Source organism: Pteronotus mesoamericanus, unplaced genomic scaffold (assembly GCF_021234165.1).
Source record: "Pteronotus mesoamericanus isolate MK-2021 breed Mesoamerican mustached bat unplaced genomic scaffold, CSHL_Meso_final contig_90, whole genome shotgun sequence".
In the NCBI taxonomy this organism is placed as follows: Eukaryota; Metazoa; Chordata; class Mammalia; order Chiroptera; family Mormoopidae; genus Pteronotus; species Pteronotus mesoamericanus.
In genome coordinates this window covers 22,645,866-22,669,855 of record NW_026555277.1, presented here as the reverse complement: position 1 = coordinate 22,669,855, position 23,990 = coordinate 22,645,866, and the positions used below count along the sequence as shown (strand labels likewise).

Below are 23,990 nucleotides of genomic sequence, written 5' to 3'. Positions count from 1 at the left end.
ACTGGAAGGGGTAAGGACGTGCTACCCAGAATAGGCCATTTTGACAGAGGGATTATTGTGCGCTAGAGGCATTTGAAAAACAGAAAATGCGGGGAGAATCTTTCCCTGAACTCCCCTGATCTTCCTAAAGACAAATTCTCCAAAAAGAACTTAATTGTCATAAATCCCCTCCTCAGAGTTTCACCAACCAAGTCTCACAGAAAAGGAGACAGAAGTGGACGCCACAACCAGACACCCTTTGTACAGACCTCATACCTCCCATATATTCCTCTAAAGACCCATTCATGTTTCCTAAAAATCATGTACTCTCCAAGAAGGGACAAACACTCTACCCCCTTTCCCCATTAATAAGGTATTTAATTCTGACTTTTAAGCCATCTCAGGGAGTTCCTTTTTTCTAGAGTATTTCCCATGTAAACATAAGGTACACATGTCAGTAAAATTGTCTGGTATTTTTTCTTGTTAAATCTGTCTTTTGTTACAGGGGTCTCAGCTAAGAACTCAGAAGGTTAGAAGTAAAATTATTTTTCCTCCCCTACAGCTCCAACCTTTTATTCTACAGCTAGAGACCTGAGGAGGCCCTCATGCTATACTGTGACAATCTAGAACCTTTACGCAAGTTCACATCAGGATTAATGGTGTCCTGTACAAATAGATGTGTAGCCTTTCAGCTCTATCAACACTTGCCTCCTGTCCCTAGTCCGTCAGAGCACTGCTGTCTGCGAAGGGCCAATCAATTGTAGAGAATGAAATCAATTCATTTGTGATATTGTACCTTCTTCCAGAGATAATAGCATGACGTGAGATATGTAAAAATGCAAATGTCTCTTAAGATGTTTCTTATAGATTAGTAATCGGCACTCTGGGAGACTGTTGGACACTGTCTGGACTGAGAGGGCCTTTGCTGCTTCTCCAATCACATCCCATAGTTGACTTCTTGATTCTTCCCCTCTGAGGCAGCCATGAGAAGATTCCATGGGATCACCACGCTGTTTGTACCAAAGTCAGATATGTAGACAACTTACTTTCATTTAGGAAGAAAGAACAGTCAAACATTAGACCCTGGAATGTCATGGAGCCCCAAGGCAGCACTGTGGAACCAAGGAAACAATTTGTTGGCGGAGGGCCCACTAAATGCAGTTTTTTGCACTCTCACCTCAGGTAGGAAACTGTAGGAAAACAGTCATTTCTTTATAGCCAGTATGTTCCTGACAATTCTTATATGAAGTTAGTGATTTGCTCTGCTCTTTGTGTGCCCTGCATATATGTACAAGACCTACACATTACATGTCTGCCCGGCCTGCGGAGGCAGGGTGCCAGGATCAGTTTGATTCTCCTTGCAGAGATCTTACTACAGTGAGACCCATGACTGGTTAAAGGAGGGTTAAATGACAAAGTGTGTCAAACATTTAGAGTGCCTGGCACATTATAAGTGCTCCATGAATGTGCCGATTATTATTTTAAATCATTATTTTTAAAAAGGTTTCTTATGTATTTCCTCTGATTCCATAATCTAATTCAAGAAAAGTGACATAATACCTGAGAACAGGAAAGTGAATCCAAAAGCAGCAATAGGTTTCAGAGAAACAAAAGTGAAACTTTTTTACTGCCTACACAACAAAGCATGAGTCAAAACAGTAATAGGGAAGTCAGAAAGCAATTTGGCATTTTAATACATTGTTTTAACTTTTTACATTTAAATGATTGCATGAGAAATATAAATATATATTTTAAATTGTTAATTAGTTTGTCATATATTATTAAACTTCACTGTGCTGTATTAATTAGAAATGCTGAGAGAAACATATTTGCCAGAATTTGTACTATTTAGTTTTATTTTTCATAAAGAATATTTGTTTTTGTCATAGACTAATAAATTTTCTGAGTGGAATTAATGCATATTAAGTAATGTTTTTGCATAATGAGTAGTTCAGTTTGCATAACTTTGTCCTTGAAGTGATTGGTGGTAACCATATTTGTGGTTTATTAACTTTCCACTGGAGAAGTGTATGGATTGATATATTGGTGATAAATTATGAAGTTCTTTTCTTTGGGATTGATATTTTTTCCTAATAAGGTTTTGACTATGAAAGATATATATCTAGAAAAAGTAAGATTGATTGGTTATTTCATAAATAAAATTTCAGTCTATAATTATCTTGTTCTTTATTTTTCTCTAGGATATATATATAATTTAGATGCCACTTATATATGTTTGTGATGTTATTAGTGAAAACTAAAGTATAATTTAGAGGAAAAATATTTCAAGTAATGCCTAAACTATTGAAATGTTCCATCAGTATCAGGACTTATATTTCTGGTTATCTTAATTTTATGTTTACTTTTTGATATGCCTGGAACATGTACCACAGATTTAAATAGTTAGGCCTCAGTAACAGATTGGTTCCAGGAACAGTCTTAAGTAATAATAGGAATTAGAAACCAAGTTCTTTCCCAAGAAGTCAGAAGTGCCAATACCTTTCTCGTGAATCTAAAGCTCTTGTGATTGAGCTCTGTTAGGATATGGGCAGCAGTCACATCCAGGAGTGACACCCTGTCACACATGGTGACTGGGCACGATGTGAGGGAAATAGGTCTGTTGGCCCCAGACATCTGTCACTCACTCACAGCATTATAGGCTTGTCAGGTTAACCCAGGGGTCTGTGACTGTGAGGGCTGGGGTTTCAAGTGGCTGAACTTTGGGCCTGTCAATTGGGAAGGAGTGACAATACGTTTTCTGGAGGCAAAGATCCTAACTGTCTAAATTTAACAGTTAAGATTCAGATTAAGTTGATCTGTCCCAATATAGTTCATAGCAGACAGCAGAATCTCAAAATAATAGGGGCACAGCACAGTTTCATCATCATAGGGGAGAGGATCAGGAAACGTCAGGAGCATGCAGCGCTTTGCTGGTGCGAGGTGTGCTTTAGAGTATTCTGGCGGGGCTAGTGCCAATACAGGGCTTTGGACACTCAGCAAGGACCACCGAAGACCACCCTCTTTTGTTCCATCTTTCCCTAGCATTTGTCCTTATCAATAGAATCCAATTTGACTATCTAGTCACTTAAATTCCTAATTCTTTAAGACAAACCCAATTTATGTTCTGTTTACATTAAAATACTTCATCTAGGTTGCATAGCTGGATCATATTTCCCCATCCATGTGGTCCACCAGCCATCAGAAAGCTTTGATGCGTAGAGGACACTGGAATTCACCTGGATGTAGAGGCTGCAGAAGCAGTCTTCCATGCAGGAGAAGAAAATTTAAGAGTCAAGTGAGCAAATTATGCAGCTCCATATAATTATTTTTTGTCTTACTTTCCCATCTGAGAAACCTGTAATAGCCTTATTCAATCCTCATAGCCAACGTTTTCCTTCCACACACAAAAAAATAATAATAATGTTGTAATTAATCTTACTGGTAGCACTACCAAAAAAGAGCTTTTCCTTGAGTCAGACTTTCAGATTAAAGAGATAGGGAATTGCCAAGGAAATGTGTGTGGGCAGCGGGAGGTGGAGGGGGGCGGGCGTGGGGGGGTCTGTCCAGGAAAAATCCAGCCATTATTAATATAACAAAAATGGTTTGCACAACATTGATATAACCTGGCAGCCAAGGAGAGTGAACTAGAATGAACATGCGTGAACAATGACAACTTCACTGTACTATTCAGTGGGAGCAGTAGATGCCATTGAGTGAGCATTTGTATCATGTGGCCATTGCATTCAAAATGACCGAGTGAGTAGAGCAACAAATCGGCATCAAATTTTGCATTAAGCTTGAACATTCCACCATGGAAACTAGTCAGGTGATTCGGAAGGTTCTTGGGATGGTGCACTGAGTGTGGCACAAATAAAAGTATGGTACAAATGCTTCAAACGTGGGTAATCTGTTGAAAGTGATCCACCTTTTGGAAGGCCTGCAACAAGCAGAACACCTGAGAATGCTGAATGTTGTACAGGCTGCAATCAACAAACATCAGAGACTGACAGTGGAAGAACTAGAAGCTGATCTGGGGCTTCTAAAAACTACTGTGTCCAAAATATTGATGCAGAATCTTGGCGCAAAAAGTCATGGCAAAATTCATTCTGCGACTTCTGCTACCAGAGCAGAAGGAACATCGTGCTGCAGTTGCTAATGACTTCATTCAAACCTCTACCAAAGAACCAGATTTCCTCAAGAAGGCCATAACTTTGCAAGGGATTGAGGCATCATTTTCCTATGTACAATGTATCTTGTTTCTTCTTCAATAAATGTATCTGTTTTTCATATTACACGGCTGGATACCTTTTGGACAGACCACATGTGTGTATGTATGTATGTATGTGTGTGTATATATATTGCCCTATGAATATTATATATGTGCATTCATTTTTTTTATCCTGAGTATAGCTCACCATTCAGTGCTGCCATTCTCAGAAATGTTTTTGTCCTCAGTGGAATTCCTCCCTCATACCTCTGTGGATTAGAACACTCTAGCCTTAGAAAATGCTGCATGCCCAAATCCTAGACATCAAAGCAAAACAAAAACAAAAAAAACCCTTTTCTCTCAGATTTCACAGATCTCCATAAAGGCAAGATTAGGTGTGTCCAAAAGATTTAGCTAATCTAGTCTAGTGAAAGGAACTGTGACTCACAGATCCATCCTAACAAGTGGCGCCAAATCCAGCTGTCACCTTCGATCCTTTATAGTCCCACAGGTACAACCTGTATCTCTCTGTCCTTCACTCACTTTCCCCCCATCTTGACTCTCTCACACACTGATACACATGCTATCATACACAGAAAAAAAAACCCCAAAATATAGTGTATACATGATGCCAAAACTTCCATGTGAGTAAGAAAATTAACCATCCAAATGTCTTCCAGTAGCATGATTGTAGACCATCTTGCAGGCATTGTGATGACTGATCAAAGGTTTCCCTTTTCATGTATGGCTTATGAACAGGAACACCTGGTTATTTGTCCTTGTACCTCACATATGATCTCTGTTCACTGGTACACATAATCAGAAAATAATCCTGTTGTCTTTTACCAGAAACTCTCAGGGGCAGGGATAAATGAGAATGAAATTCAGATATTACTTGACAGCTAGTATTATTTACTTTCTCCCATATGTCAAGTTAGAGCATGTAAAATTTATCATTTGGAAGTTACTTAAATGGGAGGTGCATTTAATGGGATGGGTACTTTTAGCAGAGAGTATGGGAAGGAGCTGCCTTAATGGGGATAGAGTAGGCAGGGTCTCTCCTGCTCCTATGCCCATAGGCACGTGTCTATCAGTGGCACTATCATGTGGAAAATTATAAAAATAAAATCTTACTGCTCCTAATATTTGGTAATATATAATAATATACCTATATGGATTCTTATTTGAGTGGTAGTGAAGATTACAAATTGCCAAGCTTTCATCCTTAAATCAACAAAAGGCAATGACTCTGAATTTATAGTTTACTTAAGATCTGAGTTTAAGAGAAAATAATAGGGAGAAATCTGAGAATTTTTGTTAGTTATCCCTAAAGTTATATCAACTGTAGATATGCTCTTTATAACAAAAGTCAAAAAGAATATAGTAAAGTGTTTCAGTGATTCCTGATTGACAGCATTAAACATGCAGATAGGTAGTGTACTGATATCCTGGGTTGTCTAGCTTCTAATTTGAACCAATATGTTCACTCATTTATATTATATTTCAAAAAGAGATTGAAACTATTAAAAACTTAAGATCTAGCTCCATAATAATGGTGAAATATTTAGACCAGATGAGAAGACGGAAAACGCCACAGCTTGATGTTAAGAACATACATTTCGGTATGGGTTATTTCACAAAGAAGATTGGACATCAAAGACAGAAAACCTAAAGAATTTTGGGAAACAGAAGGATTATGGGCAGTTGTAAGGGTCTATTTGAAACCCAAGATTACGAATTATGGTCATTAAAAATATGGTGAAAGTATGGATGTTCATGATATGTTGCTAAGTGAAAAAGGAAGGTTTTTATACACTACTATATTCAGTGTTTCTTATATTTAAATCTGGAATCATTTCTCCTGTTTCTTCTTTGAGTGCGTGATGTGCTTAAATGCATGCAGGAAAGGCTCAATAAATGTTTGTTATGTTATCTAGAGGCTGATAAAAGCTTTGGGACAGTAAGAACTGTAATGGCAACGCTTAGTTAATGTAGGTACACTTTTCTTCCTCTCATGGCTTTGACCACCCTTCTTTTGCATAATCAGAAGAAACGGTTTGGGTGGGCATACCTGTCTTTGTCATTTTTCATGTCAATACGGTATGAATAAAATATTTTATATTGTCTCCTAGAGTTATGGTAACATGCTTTTAGAACATATAAGATAAGTACTTAGCTTAAAAGTATTTTTACATTCCAAAATGGTATTTATGATTATGTCTGAACGAAATTGTTTACTGTGTTGGAAGAGAGCATAAAAATAACACATTGGGAAATCAGTTTGAAAACTTTATAGTTAATCATTTTTCCCCTTCTTTATAGAGCTTATTCCACTGGAAACAAGATGGCTGAGCTCAACACTCATGTGAATGTCAAGGAGAAGGTAAGATAAAACTGCATGTAGGTTTGCAGAAACTCCAAATTGTACAATGTAGTCTCTAGCTGGTAAAATTTAAATTTCAATGGAAGAAGGGAAAAATGGTTTTGGGGTATATATAGTAAGTTTGACACAGTAGGAAACCATTCAACACAATCATAAGTAGTATTTACTGAATGTATATTAAGCATATTAATTCATTTTCTCATTTAAGCTTGACACTAACCCCATAAAGTTAATACTGTTGTTATTCTCATTTCACAGAGGAGGGAATGAGGCACAGAGAAGTAATTTGTCTAAATTCACATAAGTAGTAAGTGACAGAGCAAAGCAAGGATTTGAACCCATGAAGTGCTGTTCTGCTGTCCATACTCTTAGCCATCATACTGGTTGCATCTAAGTGCTCGAGTGTTATGTTACATGTTCAGAAATGGTCTCATATAGAGATATCCAAAGCCTCTCCTAGGGGTCATGCTATGTAGCCTTTGAAGTTTCTTTTACCACTGAGAGTTCATGACTCTGAAAATTCCCCCTTCTTATTTGCTGGATATTGATTACACTTAAGAGTCCTTCCAAGTCTTGTCCTCCTCTGCGAACTGTCCTTCACTTAGAGTCACAATCCCTCACTTGCTACATATGCTACCTTGCACTGTTAGCTCTGAATGAACATGAACCATGGACCATATGAGACCATGGAGGTAAATTCGTTCAAGCCATTCACCTGACACCAGAGTGCTGAGGCCCTAGATGAGACTTGTTCCTGGTCATACAGCAGAGAGGGACAGCCTGGACTGGAACTCTGTCCACCTTCTGCACAGCCGCTGTCCACCCCCACCAGTCTGCAAATTACTGAAGGGCAGGAGTTTGTCTTTCATCCCTTTGTGTCCCCATAGCACCTAAAACACAGAGTGAGGAATGAGAGAAGAAGCATTTGTGGAGTTCTTACTATTTTTTTTTTCATTTAGCAACATATATCAACCCTTACTTTATACCAAACACTGTTCCATATGCCGGGGATATGGCCCTAAACATGGAGATGAAGTCCCTGCTCCCCTGGAGCTTGCTTTTTGGGGAGGGAAATGGAGAATAAACACAAGAACATTTAGACGAGCAGAGTCATTTCAGGTAATGATAACTAACCACGATGAGGAAAGCAGGGTGGCAAGGGGAGGTGGCCAGCTTAGATGGGGCTGGTCAGCACCGCGCTCCTGGAGAAGGTGATATCTGCGCTGAGATAAAAACAGAAAGAAAGACACACCATACAGAGTTCTGAGGGCAGAGCATTCCAGATAGAAAACCAAAAGCAGATGGCCCAGGTGGGCTAAGCCGAATGGGTTTGAAGAGTAAGTGGACGGTGTGGTCACAGCAGGAGAGGCAGAAGGGATGATGACATGAGGTGAGATCAGAGAATGAGGCAGGAGCCAGTGTTGGCAGAATATTGGCACTGCACCTGTGTTCCTGGACCCTAAGGGATCCACGGGTAGAATTCAGGGTTCCATGAACTTGGATGGGAAAAAATATTTTCATCTTCACTAACACGAGTGTGAAATTTAGCATTGCCTTCAGTCATGAATGTAGGGAAAGGAAAAAAAATACCCCCAGTTGTAGCAGGAGTAGTTGTGATTTTCACAACTGGAAATCACAGATATCTTTGTGTCCAATTACATTTGTAACAGAACTGAATATTATTGAATATTGCCTGCACTTTATTGTTACTTGATGTTGATAGACAGGCACATATATTACCATAGCATAAATTTGTTTTTTCGTTAATATTTTAACTTTATTTCAGTAGGAGTGGTTTCCTTTGTAATCAGGTATATTTTATTTCATGAATTTTAAGGCATTATTCTTTGAAGGACCCCATAGACTTCACTAGAGTGCCAAAGGGGGTCCATGCCCCGAAAGGTTTAGAACCTGAGAAGAGCCATGAAGGTCTTTATTCAAAGGGCAGAGGTGGCTGTTGAAAGGTTTTAAGTAGAAGCATGACTTGGAGTGGTCTTTTTTTAAAAGACACCCTGGTTCTGTCAGCCACTATGCTACCTGTTTTTTATATCTTCATATTAAATAGGTTTCCTGTGTGTAGAAGACACAGAGGCTTGAGGTAAAACTCAAAGTCAGAACAAACTTGTCACCCCAAATCTCTGCAGCATCTACCAACATACACCTTTTTTGGAGTTTTACGTGTTACCTTAAAAACTGATGTACATTTTTTATCTGTTATATTCCACAATCCATATTTTATTTTATGCAAAAGTGTATTTACTTATTGACCATTGCGCACACAATAGCAGAAAGATACACCCCTTTTTTATCATGGCTTCGCATTCTGCCTGACTACCTGAGTCACATTCTCAGGGGAGACAGTATTTTCCCCAGTTGGAGAGACTGGGCCGAGCACCACACTGCTTACTAGAGATTGGCCCCTTTCCAGATGTCTGTTGATGGAGGGATTGAGCAGCTTCTGAAGTTGGGCTGTGGGGAGGAAAAGCACTTTAAACCATCAGAGCCTTCAAAATTGATTCCCTGCAAATTACAACTATTGGACGGACCAGTATGGTAGTTTCAGCAAAGATAGAGTGTCTTGTTCAAAACAAAGGTGGCATCAAGCCAACGGGAGGAAGATGGCTGATGTGTCAGCACATGCCACAGAGGGTCAGGATGAACACTCCAGACATTGGCTTTAGGTACCACATTACCTGCCTGTCATGATCAATGTCACGTATGCATATGAAGATTAACAGTAGGTAGTGTTTTTGCTATCCCACCTCAGTAACTTATCAAAATGTTGGCATTACTCTGAAAGAGTGCTCTATTTAAGTTGTAAATATTATCAGTCCACATGACAATGGAAGTAGAGCACCTCTAACTCAATTAGTAATTCCATCTTCCTATGTCAAAAGGTTAATAGATTTCTCGACTCAATAAATAAATCATAATAAACAACTGAAAATTCTGATCATTTATAGTTTTACATTGATTTATTTCAGTACATTTATTTCCTTTACTTATTAGCTTTTATGGCCTTTTTATGATTAGTTTATTTCTCAGTCTGTCACATAGAGCAATGGCATTTTAGTTCTGAAAATTAAGAATAATAACAACTGTTATGTCTTAAATTATAAATTATAAGCTTCTAGACATCTGAGAACAGATCTATGTAGTGTTCTTATACAATATCTAGTCAAGCGCTATGGGAAATTAAACACTCAATAAAAGCCTTGCCACGAAATGAGCTCATCCGTTATCTCTAGTGGGCCCACTGGTGGCTGACTGCAAAAGGAGTAGGAGCTTTGATGAGGAAATAATTTCTGTCCTCAGGCAGCTTTTAATTCAAAGGAGGAACTAATAACTTAAGGTTTAATATCCAACATAACTGAAATTTATAATCGATACTCTGTGACTGCTTTATTTTAAAATATCTTTATATTATTGGATTATAACTGTAAGGATTTAAATCGGAAATACTGGTGGAGTCAAAGTTCAGTCTCCTTAGTGTGACATGTGTGATCCATCTCCAGTGTGACCTGACCCCCATCTACTTTTACACCTTCATCTATTGCCACTTCTCCGCGCACCCGCTGCAGTAGCCATCCCGGCCTTGACCATTTCTGCCTCCAGGACTTTGCAGAGGCAGTTTTCTTTATGTGGGATGACCTCCTCATGGACCCAGCCCTCACTCACCTCCCTTTTATGAACCTCTCAGATACTCCTTTCGCCTTCCTTCTGCCCCTCCCGAATTGTTGCACTCCTGTTTCCTTTTCGCTTCAGTGGGGTTTCCTGCGTTCTGCCTGCAGCCATTGCTCCTTGCATTGTGATTGTCAGTTGTCTCTCTGTCTCCTCAGGTAAGATTATGTGCTCCTTGGGAACAGGGACTGGGCCTTTCACCTAGGTGACCCCCAATTAGAATCAGATAAGTGAATGGATAACGGATGAATGAACATACCTGCTTGAACAGTTAAGTTCTTTAGAGACTACATTTCCCATTTAGGATTATTTTGCAAAATCTCAAGCCTTCTTGAAAACTGAAATACAGGTTAATGAAAATGTCATCTCATTTTAGTACTCTCTTTGCTAATAAATAAAGCAAGTTTTAAATTGCTTTAAATTGATTCTAGAAACAGAAGCGAAGGTTACTTGGGTGGTTCTGCCAAAAACAGCATGTTTATAAAACGCTTACCAAATACAGGTGGTCATAGATAGGTTTCATGGTAACAAATGATATCTTTTGGTGAGTAACTAGTAATATCCCACTATGACAAAAAATAAAGAAAAAAAAAAGAAAGGAAGGAAGGAAGGAGGAGGGAGGGAGGGAGAGAGAAAAGGAGTGGGAAGGAGAGAAGGAGGAGAGTGCAAGGGAGGAGGAAGGGAGGGAGGGAGGAAGGGGGAAAGGAGGAAGGGAGGAAGGGAGGGAGGAAGGGAGAGAGGGAGGAAGGAATCCCCCTGTTTCATTTTGTTAAGGAGAGATACCAGAACAAAATCTTTGAGCTTTATATTTAGGGCATACTCACTTTCACAGCTCTTTTCTAAATGACATATTTTTAAAGAAATTCAACATTAGAAAATTATAGAGGAGCTAAGGATAGGACCCAGTAGTGACTATTTCATTATTTCTCCTTGGAAACACTGGGGTACCAAACCAAATTGACTTATAAAATTTTAGATATTAATTCTCCAATGAATAAGAAAGGTTTATTAGAACTAGAATAGACAAAATAAAAATTTTAGTTAGATATTTTCATGCATTATTATAAATCAGTTTAAATAGAACACAATTCAGCAATAAAGTTTGGTGACGGAAAGCAAAGGCGGTCTTTGTGGGGTAAAATGAGGTTATTATTTCTGAGAACCCAGTATGTTCGGGAAGTAAGCTTCGGGGAGGTCAAGTCGTGTAAAAAACATGGACTTTGGAGACAGAAGCAGGATCATGAGCTCCTCAATTACTAGTTGAGCAGCCTGGAGCAAGTCACTTAACTTGTATTTGCCTCAGTTTCCTGCTCTGTAGATTGGACGTGAAAATAACACCTACTTAACAATGTCACCCAATACAGTAATAAATGTGGAGCTGCTCTATAAACTCTTAGTCGAATAAATTATAAAGGATATGGGGAAGCTCATCTGTTTATTTTACAATTTAAAAAGTGGGAAAAAAAGCTCCAGTTAACATTTTTGTTCGGCACTCAAAATATAAATTCACAAAGATCTGAAATTAGAAAGAAAAAAAAAAAGCCCAACTAAGAAAAAGAACATGAAAGTGGACTTGACTTTTTCAAACTTTGAGAGCTGTTGCTGAGACTCAAGACAAATAAGTGAGACTAGAAAATATGGTGCCGTGGAAATGAGGAATAGCTCAGTCTGGAATTTCCTTGCTGAGCAGCACCACTTGCTGTGAATACCTTTTAGAGCTGTTAGCGTTATAAAGGTAAATTCATTGTAAACAATAATCATATAGAGTCATTAAAATAGTGGGGGAGAAATAGAAGAGGAGAGAAGAGCCTTTTGTCCACGGTGGGAACAGAAGGGGGTCTCTCACGTTTCTGCCAGTGACTGAGATAGACTCTGTGTCCTAGAGACTGCCCACCACCGGTCCCCATTTTATTCTTTTTCTGCGAATGCCTTTATCTATTATTTTACAAAGTACCAAAATATAGTTCAAGTCTTTATGTGGGGCGGAGTAAGGTCAGAACAAGCCAGGCATTTGATTATAGAGATTTTAGCAGGGCCAGAGATAGCACAGAAGCAGCCAGTCATCAGGTAGCTTTAAAATATTAACTCCATGTAACAGAGAACTCATTCCATGGGACTCAACTCAAGACAAGTTTTAATGACATGTAATTGCTTTTAAAAGACCACACCATGCAAGCTTTGGTGGCACATCTTAATTTCATAAGTTTTTAGGGGTGTCTAAGTCCATTTAGCTCAATCTTTAAGTTCAAACAGCAAGAACACAAAGCCACACGCACAGCTTTCGGGTCTCGCTACGGACAGGTTCTTGTCATCATTTCCTCATAGGAAAGAGTCATTAAATTTCCCTTTCAAAGAAAGGAGAGAGATTTGACAATAGTTATTGCCTAATGCTTATGTACAGAGCTTGCTGTTATTGTTGCTTGGCAACTAGATTTGACAAGGATTCTAAAGGAACTGAATGAATAAATGAAAATGTCAGCATCGGTTTCAGAGGATAAGAAGAAATTTACTATTGCAGGGTTAGCACCACGTTGCTTTTATGAAGGTAGACGATTAGAATTCACAGGGTTTCTGTTCTGCTTCTCCTGCCCCCTCTCCTTCCTGCCTTTCATTGTGGCTTCTTTTGCACTGTGGCTGAGAGGTACACTTCAAATGGATGGTTAATGTTAAAGAATACAAGAGATATATACACAATGGAATACTACTCGGGCGTAAAAAAGAAACTTTCGCCCTTTGTGGCAGCATGGATAGATCTGGAGAACACTATGCTGAGTGTAATAAGCCAGCCAGACAAAGACAAATGCCATATGATTTCACTCCTCTGTGGAATCTAATGAACAAACTGAACCAATAAACAAAATAGAGACAGATGCATAGATAAGAGAACAGGCTGACAGCTCTGGGGGGTAAGTAAGGGGGCGGAGGGATCGAGCAAAAAGGGGAAAGGACTCATGAATATGGACAACTGTGCAGTGATTGCAGGGGGAAGGATAAATGGTGATGGAAAAAATACAATAAAAAAATAAAGACTACTAGAGCATGTCAAAAAGTAAAACCTTTGGTGGCAGGAAAAGAGTTCCCTCTGTTGGCAATCCTTTGGAATTTATGGGTATTTCTCCAATATTCTAGTTATTTCTAACAATGATCCTTCATATTAAATTATACAATTTTTGCCCATTGAAAAAATGACAAGATTGCAATGGTCTCTTGTCTCCTGATCTTGAGCACTAAAAATCTGTCCAGATAGATTAGATAGGTAGGTAGATAGCTAAACTGATTGATTCAGCATTACTAAAACCACTTTTTCTCTGTTGGTGATTTCTCCACAACTTGATTACTAGGTTCTAATAAGCACAAATGGACTTTTTAATTTATGTGTGTATTTAATAGCTCTTATAATAGTAATATTACAGTCTTTATGCCCCCAAATGTTTGTTGATCAATATTTAGTTAAATGATTGAGCCAAGATTGTATAGTGATGATTCTCAACTCTTAGGAAGACAGGAAGAGGAAGTGGAGCATGTCTTCCTAGTTTGAGACAAGCCTTAGGATGTCAGTAGGGAAAAGAGTAATGAGAAAAAACATATTTGTGTCCCTCTGAGTCTCCCAGGAAACAGATGCCAAGATGAGCTGGGGGGGTTAGGGGGAGTGCTTAGAAAAGAAAAAATCGAGAGGAAGGAAGCATGAGCAAGTAGGGAGCTTCTACAGGTGTCCACGCAGGCCTTACACCTTTGAGAGAAGAGGGAGAAGAAAGGGAAGTCGAGCGGGCAGCCTCAGCTGCAGTGTTGATGTGGAGCCCATGAGCCAGAGCTGCCCACTGCGGGACTCCTGTATCCCTGCAACAGGAGCTTCCACAAGGACCCCGCCGCCTCAGTTGTTGACTGGGAGCCTCCTGGGAGGACTGTGCCCTGGGTACAAAGGTACTGGTGGACCCATGGGGGTGACAGCTGGGCTGGCAGTCCACTGTGCCTCCCATAGTGGGCGGTTTCCAGAGCCACCACAATATTTGAGAGTATGACATTGAAACACCTATTTGGGAATTCAGGCATATAAGAGAAAAGCATATGATGTATATGGTTATTGACAAGAATTAAGAAGTTTGAGAACCATTATTCTCAAGTCATTAGTAAATTAAAGTACAAACTCCAGAATTTATTTCCCTTCCCTCCGTAAGTTGAGTCATACTGCCACTTGTATTAGGGAGTCTTCTCAACTTTCAGGGCAAATGATGACTTAGTTAGTAGTCTCATTTTCTTTTAAAAGTATATTCTATTTCTAACTATATTCAAGGATGCAAAAGGACACGTTAATTCTACTGAAAAACTGTGTGTCCGTCGGTGCATCTGGGCTTCAGTTTCCTTATCTGCCAAAGGAAGGTGTTCATGCAGAGGAGCCCCAAAACCCGTCCCAGCTCTGAAGCTGAAGGAGTCCATGGTCTTTCCCACCTCTTTGGTGCCTGCGAGACCACAAAAGGGGGCTGTGCCATGGGCAGCCTTGGTCCTGATACAAGGTAGCTGACACAGTTTGAATGTATTCCTAACTTCTCTGTAGTCAGTTTCCTGTGAAATAGAGGAATTTGATTAGACCCTCTCTGAGGTCCTTTTACTGTTCACTGGTTTGGCATTTCTGTTGCTGCCTTGTCTACAGATGCTTCAGAACTCAGCTTCTCACTCCTTGAAGATAATTATCAATAAAAATGTATTGAAATGATGACTGGAATAATTTATGTAACTTAAAGTTAACATTCGTCTTTAACTGTGGTAAGAATATTAACATGAGATTTACTCTTTTTAAGCATACACAACAGTATTAATTAAAAGCACAATATTGTACAGCAGATCTCTAAAACTGGAATCATCTTGCACAACTGAAACTTTATACCAATTTAACAGCAACTCCCCATTAATTACTTCCTCCTCTCAGTCCCTGGCAACCACCATTTTTGTCATATGTGGCAGGATTTTCTTCTTTTCTTAAAGCTGAATAATATTCCATTGTGTGTATATGCCACATTTTCTTTATCCACTCATCCATCGATGGACATTTGTTAATAGTTTTTTTAAGTGACTCAAGCTGTAATTTCAGCTATTTGACTAAGGATGAATGCACCAACTAGCTTTAACTCTTTTTACTGCCTTCAGAGGAAAAGCAAACAAACTCATAAAATCATTGAGAAAATAAGATCTGGGCAGTGAGGTAATCATTTTTACTGGTGTTTAAACCAGGATGTCTCTGTTTTTTTAATTGGTAAATCCTATTAAAATAAAAAATGGTACATGGGTGGACAAATACACTTCCCCCAAACACAGAGTATATTTCTCGTTTCCATGATTTTCAAATGGTCTCCTTCTTTCATGCCACAGTGAAGAAATATCCAAGGTTGATATAATTTAGAGATTAACTTAACTCCTTTATTCTGGTATTGACTAAAGAGTAATTAACTCCTTTATTCTTGTATTGATTAAAGGGTATTAGTGACTTACATTTTCATGGTACTCTTCCTCTGAAAAGTTCTATAAATGAATGAGGAAAAAAATCCACAGGGAGAGTGGATGTCAATAATCACCTTACCCCCCATCTAAGTAGAAACTTTAAATTCCAAAGAAAAGGAGGAAAGGTTTTCACTGAATAGTCTTAAGTTAGAAGCACAAGATAAATTAAAACGATCTTCCTTTTCTATTCTGGTTTAAATACCAAAAACAAATGTCTTGTAAAAATAACCTTGCCTTTTTTGTCTTTACTAATATAAATTCAAATATGGATTTCCTCAGAGAAAGTATTTACCTATGTCCTAAATTGTGTGGGTGTAACAGGCTGGCTGTAAACAGACTTCCAACGGCCTCAGGGGCTCACCCTGCCCTTAAATATGTACACGGCTACCTAGTAATTCTGGGAAAACATGAGGAAGAATCAAGCACAGTTACAGAAAACACGCAATGTTTTTCTGTGTACACTGAATATGTGCTAGTTAAGTCGGGGAAATGAAATGCATGTGAAGCCCACTGCTTGTCTCAATAGAGGTTAGAGGGGCAACATCTCCTAATAGCAATCTTTTGAGGGGGGGTGTGTGTGTGTGTGTGTGTGTGTGTGTGTGTGGGTGTGCGTGCGCGCGCGCGCTACAAGTGTCTGATTAAAGGTAAGAATTCTGATGTGGAAAATTTATCATAGACCCAATTACAAGATTTAAGATACTTTGGTTATCAGACTTCAATTTTATGATTTTTTAGATAGGAGAAAAGCCCATTTGAGTGTATTGTCTTTTGCTCTGCAATAAGTAAAGTTTTTAGGACTTGAAGAAGTTATATGATTTGGCTAAACTATAAATTTTCACTTACTATTATAACAACTGTTAAATCATTTTTTTTCTCAAAAGTTTAGTGAATTGACAAAATACAGACCCAGAATTGACAGAAAGAACTATAGGTTGTTGTTTTTAACCCTTTGAGGTACACTGTGTTCTCCAGTGACCACATCCGTATCTGCCCCATTGAGAGTTGGGGTCTATGCCCCTTTCCTTTAAACTGGGTAGGCTTTTGGAACTGCTTGACCAGGATAGTAAGAAGGAGATGACCCTATGTGACATATGATGCTAGGTGATTCAGCTTCTTCCTCACTGGTTGGGACAGTTGTGCCAGAGCTCAGGGCTGCCGCGTAAATAGTCTGCCCCAAGGCCACCATGGTCTGAGGAAGCCCAGACTAGGCCCCGGGGGGAGACGGCACGGAGCAGACCCGAGACAGCATGAAGACAGACAGGGAGACGGCCGGCCCGTCCCCAGCTGCTCCAGCATGTCTCGCCCCAGCTTTCTTCTCATCTACTTTTCGCATCCCCTCTGTCTCTTTAACATCTGCTCTTCGTTCTCCACAGAATCTCTCATCCCTTAGCTTCTTCCTAGTCTCCCAGCCCATCATCCCCCTGCACAGACCACAGATGCCTTGATCAGCTGCCTCGATGATTCTGGATTTTGATCTCTTTTTTTTTTCTGGTATTTCCTCTGGGACTTTGTTTCATAATTCATCTCCTGTCTTTCCTCTCTCAAATCCTTTCTCATTGCAGGCCCCTTCCCTCAGTTCAGTGAACATGCTCAGGTACTTTGGGGAAATTAATTGTGCAGTAATTGTTTAACAATGGATTGGAGAGAGGAGAAACCAAACCAGGGAATCCAGTTAGAAGGCTTTTTCCAGAGTCCAGGTGGAAGGCAAAGGGAGCCTGTCCTGAAAGGAAGGATGGAGAACAGGTGAGGCTCAGAGGGAATTTTTTTGTCAAAATGACTGTTGAGTTAGTTGTTATTTATGACTTTGCCTTATTTTCCTACTATTCTGTCAGCTCCTTGGGGTCAAAGACTGTCAGATTTATCTCACTTTCCCCCAGAAAATATGGCTTGAATGAACAGAATTCCTCCAAAACACGTGTGTATGGGGAGAGAGAGCTGCTCTCTGGAAAGTGTATTTTTTAAGAAGAGGATAGTTGATGGGAAAGAGAAAGACATCTTCATATTAGGAGGAAGAAAGTAGAATTTTGTTCCGAAAAGGGTGGGCTATTGTGTTAGTTTTCCCATTGCTGTAACAAATGGGATTTGCTGTAACAAATCACCACAAATGCAATGGCTTCGAATAGTACAAATTTATTATCTTACAGTTCTGGAGTTGAGAAGTCCAAATGGGTCTCACTGGGCTAAACTCAAGGTGTGCGCAAGGCTACATTCCTTTCTGGAGGCTCTTGAGGGGATTTTTTTTTCCTTTTCCTGCCTCTAGAAGAATTCCTTGGCTCATGGTCCCCTTTTATCTTCAAACCCAACAACGGCTGGTCTCACATTGCATCACCCTGACACTCTTCTTCCTCCTTCCACTTCTAAGGACCTTGTGATTATATTAGGCCCACTGAGATAATCCAAGATAACTTCCCCATATCAAGGTCAGCTAACCACCCCCTTAATTCTATCCACAACCTTAATTTGCCATGTTACCTAACATACCCACAGGTTCTGCTAGATTAGGGCATGGACGTCTATGGGGAGTCATTATTCTGCCTACCGCATCCTTGAACAAACAGCATCTATATCACCTGGGAGCTTGTTAGAGATGCAGAATATCGGGCTGCACCCCAAGCTTCTGAATCAGAATCTGCATTCTAATCAGTCCCCTGGTGATTTGAATGTACTTTAAAGTTTGAGAAGCCACAACCAGACTACCTCTAAGTCCTGCTTTAAACTTCCCATGATTCTATGAAAACTGCATTTTTTCCCCACCTTCAGATCTTCATTATTCTTTCTAACCCTGGTTTCCTGCCAAAAAAAAAAAAGTTAATTTTGATTTGTATCCCTGGTGTTAATTCCCCAAAAGTCAGCCAAGTAGAACCTGACAACAGCTCATGCATATTTTTTTGCTGGCAGAAAGTAGATGCTAGGAAAAGCAATTAAATTATAGAATTAGCCATGATGCAAAGGTACTGGTCTGCAAAGAGTATTTTCTTCCCCAAGAAGATTCACAGGAGAACTGCCTTCATTAGTGTGAAGACAATATTGGTGGCCCAGCAAGTGAAGCAAAACGTACACAGATGAGCTGTTTCTAAGGCATCTCTGAATGGCTCAGTCTTTGAGAAATGTGACCAAAGCTGATTATAAAATTCCTTTCAGAGTTTCAGGAATGGCCATAAATAACTCTGGCTCTCACTGGTGTGAAAAGGAGGCTACTGACGGTTTGATTGCTGTCCTTATTGCAAGGGATAAGACTAAGCTCACTACCGAGACTGCAAGCTCCTCAAGGCTAGGACCAGCCCCATGCAGTACCTGGGGATCTAGGGGGCACCCCATACATTTTGGGCTTGAGTACTTTTTAATACTGTGTAATACTCTATGCTGAATCCAGAGATGCACTGAAAAAAACAGATAATCAAAACTGGAATATTTCAGGGACCATCATATTAGACTTCCTACTTCCTTCCGTTCATTCAGTCATTCATTCATTTAATCAACAATCTCCTGAATGCTGCCCATTGTTCCAGTCCCTGTGGATATCAAGATATGGTCCCTGTCACCCAAGAACTCACATTCCTGTGGGGCAAATAGGTACACAGTAAATAATTATGTCAACATGAATGCTGGAAGAGGTATGTGAATAAGGTTCATGGACCTCTCTTCTCCACCTGGCATTTACATGCTAACTGAATTTACTTTAAAATTGTCTATTTCTCCCCTCTGCCAGTTGGACTAATTATTTGGCTTCTTTATTTTTGTTTTCAGCCCTAGCTACTAATGTTGCCTTCAGGCACTCACTACTTGTTTTAGAAAATTAAACCCTCTCAAACTAGTGCAGGTAAAAAAAGAAGTTATTATAAAGGTCTGGTAGGGTCTCATAGGACTTCAGGCAAAGTGAAAGCAGCAGGAAAGGCAAGAAGTGAAGCAGCTCCAAAACGCCTCTGTTCTGCTTTGTGGTACAGCACAGTGTCCCACAGCAGAGGATCGGACTGGCTCACTTCATCCTTTCACCAGGTGCGTCCTGACCACTGTGATCATCGTCACTCTGTTCTGATTCCTTCTGTCATGTCACCCACTTAGTGTGAGTTGCTGTAATATATATATACACACACACACACACACACACATATGTATATGTATATATATACATATATATACCCTCCATTTACTCTCTTTTCCTCTCTAGGTGTGGTAATGACCGTATCTGTTTTGTTACTTCCATATCCAACCATTCGTACACTGCCTGACTGTAGAAGGCATTTAGTGGATAAATAAATGAAAGAATGGGGGGGGGAGGGTGCTATTAGTCACCCTGGAGATGGGCTCCCTTGTGGCCAGCTTGCAGGAGATGGGGGACTGAGGAGAGCCTTGGGTCCAATGACCACTCACCGAAGCTGCGGAGGAAGGTTCTTGAGAAGGGAGGTACACAGGGCAACCTCCCCCAAATAAGTCCTGGCCACCGCACTAGCCATGTGTTCTTCCAACTGCAAAAACATGCCAACCTTCACACCTGGAGAGACCTCCTCCTTCGTGGCCCAATGTAAAGGCTCCCACCCTTTTCTTTTAAAAATTTATTGAGCAGCTAATATATGCATCATCTCTTTTCATTTTTGCAGAGATTCTAGCAGGTAATATCCTCATTTTTACAGCTACAGAACCAAGTTTCAATGATTTAAGCAGTTCATTCAAGGTCATAGAACTAGCACATAGCAGAGCCAATGTTAGAACGTAGGTGTGTTTAATTCCTAAGCTGCCTACATGACATTTGGCTGTCTCCTCTATAAAGTATTCTCCCCACCCTGGGCAGACTTAACTGCTGTCTTCTCTCCGTAGTACCACAGCACCTTGTTCCTAAAGACAGCACGGCATTATCACACACTTTCGGGAACATGGGGTTCTGGCTCCAGGGCTACACTGTCCGTCCCACTTAGGGGAGGAACTCTATCTGGTTCTCCTTCGAGTCCTCAGTATTTGTCACTTAATGGGAGCTCAACCAATATCTGTCTGCTGGGCTGAGCTTTGGAAGGGTAGGCAGTTATTATGCCATTTCATATTTTTAAAACTTCACAAAATACCCTGAGTACCTTTAAAAGAAAGTAAAATTATCAAGTCTTAGAAATACTTTTCCATCTCTATTATTGAAATTTAAAGAACATATGTGCATTATTCCTACCCAGGTAATGTTTAGGTCACATCACAGTCAACTGAGACTTACCCGTTGTTACTGTGGATGGTAAATGCAGAGTAATAGAATGGTCCAAAAAATTGCTGGTGGAATATTCTTTTGACTCAAAACAGCAGCCTGGTATCCCTACAAATTGACATTCTCTCATTCAAGTTATTAAATGTACATTATTAGTCACTTGGGGTGGGCATGGTGTTTATGCAAAATGTCTGAGAGGAGGATTCTGTCCTTGTCGCTTAGCCTCTAGTAGGCACAGCGTGTATACAAACACTTCAGATTTAAAGTAACAGGTGCTGCTAACTGTTAAGAGATACCGACTGCTCAGGGCTATGGGGATTGAAAGGAGGCAGGGAAAGTGGAAGATTTCATGGAACACGTAGTATTTCAGCTAGAATGTAAGGTTCGGACAGACAGACACAGCTCAGGTCAAAGGCAAAACGCAGATATCGGGGCGGAAGGCCAAGACTGGGCTTGTGCTTGTCTGTGAAGGGCAGAGCAAGAAGGGTGTTTGGAAAAGCCGGTTGGAGCCCAATTGCTGATGGCCTTGAATGCCAGGTTGTAGGACACTATTCTTAGAAAGAAAGGTGGTGAAATGGTCACAGTTATCCTTTAGGAAGAGCAGTCTGGCAGCATCCTTAAAATGAACTTGCAGGAGAGAGCCTGGAGGCAGAGAGAGCTGTTATTTTATGTTTATTTGATAATACTGGGTGTCTGCTGATCACACAGCTGTGTAGGTGGACGGAAAACTGGTCAGAACCACTTTTAAAACTCAGAGTCTAAATGACTCATTGGTAAGACAAGAAGAATTTCTAAGGAGTCATCACAGACAGGCTCAAAAAAAGCACAGTGTGAATGAGGGAACCTGCTAACAGCGCTGAAACCAGACAACTCGGGCACAGAGGAGGGAGGCTAACGTAGGAAACTGAAATCAAACAGCTTGTGAAAGTGCACTGCCTCGCTGCTTAGTGTGGGCAAAGTGCCAGCAGGGGAGGCTTGAGGCAGAATGGGGCAAAACCTGCCCAGCCAGATAGAAAGCCCCAGAGAGCGGAGGGGAGCGGAGATTAAAATGCTGAAGGTTAAATCAAAACAACTTTGGAGCTGTAAAAATGCAGATTTCTCAAAAACAGATTGATTTGCCAAAACAGATTTCATTTAGAAGCAAAGCAGAGGAATGTGACTTGGGAAAGGTAAATGAACTGCTAACTGGGGTCCAGATTGTCACCCAACAGTCTGCACCACCGCGTGGTGGGTCCTCCCGGACCACTCTGTTTATGGCCTGCGAACCCTTGAGGGATGCAGTCAAGTGCAGCTTCAAACGGCGGGCTTCCGTGTGAAGCTGCAGCAGCAGGCACATCAGAAGAGCTTGGGCTGTGGCAGTGAACTGAGGGCTATGTATCTGAAGCCACGCCAAAAACAGCCTCTGCAAAACAGCCAGTGCAGGCATGAATTTTATGACTTCCCCGTATGCAAACTCCCATTAGTCACGCGTTGATTGATCCATTCCTCCAGGAGCTTCATTTCCAAATGCAAAGGCAGCCTTTCAATGCAACCTCACTATAGCACTGCCTTTGTTACCCCTCCTTATATTTAAAGCTACTTCATAACGAGATCTTATTTAGATTTAAATGTTTAGACCCTTTATGACTTGGGCTGCATGTGAATAGTGACATTGTGAAGCGCCTGTATTTTTATGCGCATATATGAGTGCACATGATTTCACCATCTTTCTCAAAGACATCTTCATAGGAAAATAAATGTACTGAATATGAATAAGAAGGTGGAGAAACAACATTACTCCCTTCACATCAGCTAAGTTCAGTGATTAAAGCAGAAACTGAGCCTGGTCCAGAAATTCACTAAATTTCAACATTACTCTGGAATATCTAAAATAAGCAGAAACTATTTTTTCCCCTTTTCTCTCATTTTTTTTTTAAACTTGATATTCCTGTCTTAGTTAAATATCCTCCTCTGGGAATTGTATGCAATATTCATAGTTAGATTTGATGTCAGAATTCAGTTACTGACAATTTTCTAAGGATGCATTCAGAGCTAGGATATATAAAAGTGACAAGGATGGATGTTTACTATATCTGACCATGGCTATATTTTTTTTAAAAGAGGGTTAGGCAAGGTTAGTATAAACGTCTAAAAAGGAAGTGTCTCTATAAGCCATGATATTTACTGTGTTTTGTCTTAACACAGTACAATACGTTATGTTTTTCCGGGAGAGACTGGAAAGCGATAGAACAGTTAGTTTATGTTTACTGCATAATTGTGATTCTTTACTGATCACACAACTGTGTATGTGGATTGAAAGCTCTTGTCTAATGTAACTACAGTCGACCCTTGAACAACGCAGGGATTTCTGGGCCAGACTCCTTTCCCCACACAGTCAAAAATTCAAGTGTAACTTTTGACTCCTCAAAACTTAACTACTAACAGCCTGCTATTGACCAGAAGCCAATCACATAAACACTTAACACATTTATGTTTGTTACATGTATTATATTCTGTAATCTTATAATACAGTAAGTTAGAGAAAAGAAAATGTTATTAAGAAAGTCAAATGGAAGAAAAATATATTTACATTATTTAGAAAAATCCAAGTTCAAACCCATGTTAATGTAATTAATAACTAAGTATTTTATTACTTAGAAAGACATGGTTGATGTGGTATTAATGATAGTAGTTGGCTTGAAATGTTAGAATTTTATTTAAAAGAACTACATTAGAAGTGTAGCATGTAACGTTTATACATAACTCTATAGCACTGGTAAATATGAGGCCGTTGTATTTATTGTTGGGCACACAAATTATTCTTTTCTGGGTTGGATGCAGGTGTTTTTATTCTTGTTTTACCTCATATCTTGGCTTCTTTTAAAAAGTGAGAGAAATGAGGAGATATTGGTCAAATTATGCAAACTTCCAGTTGTAAGATTAACAGATTCTGGGGATTTAATGTACAGTGTGTTGATTGTAGCTGATAGCACTATATTATGTGCTTGAAAGCTGTTGAAAGTAGATCTTAAATGTTCTTACCACACACACACACACACACACATACACACACACACACACAA

At 39.8% G+C, this 23,990-nt stretch overlaps 1 protein-coding gene across 10 annotated transcripts in view; it reads left to right on the top strand.

Annotated features, from left to right (window-relative positions):
- Positions 1-23,990, top strand: part of SPATS2L (spermatogenesis associated serine rich 2 like) — a 159,975-nt gene that overhangs the window by 71,554 nt on the left and 64,431 nt on the right. For 9 of the 10 annotated variants that reach the window (XM_054585872.1, XM_054585866.1, XM_054585864.1 and 6 more), the window contains one exon: positions 6,509-6,569. In XM_054585872.1, coding sequence (XP_054441847.1) covers positions 6,509-6,569 — 61 coding nt within the window. Of the gene's footprint in view, positions 1-1,106; positions 1,162-6,508; positions 6,570-23,990 lie in introns of those variants that run through there. The other variant, XM_054585870.1, reaches the window with a different exon arrangement.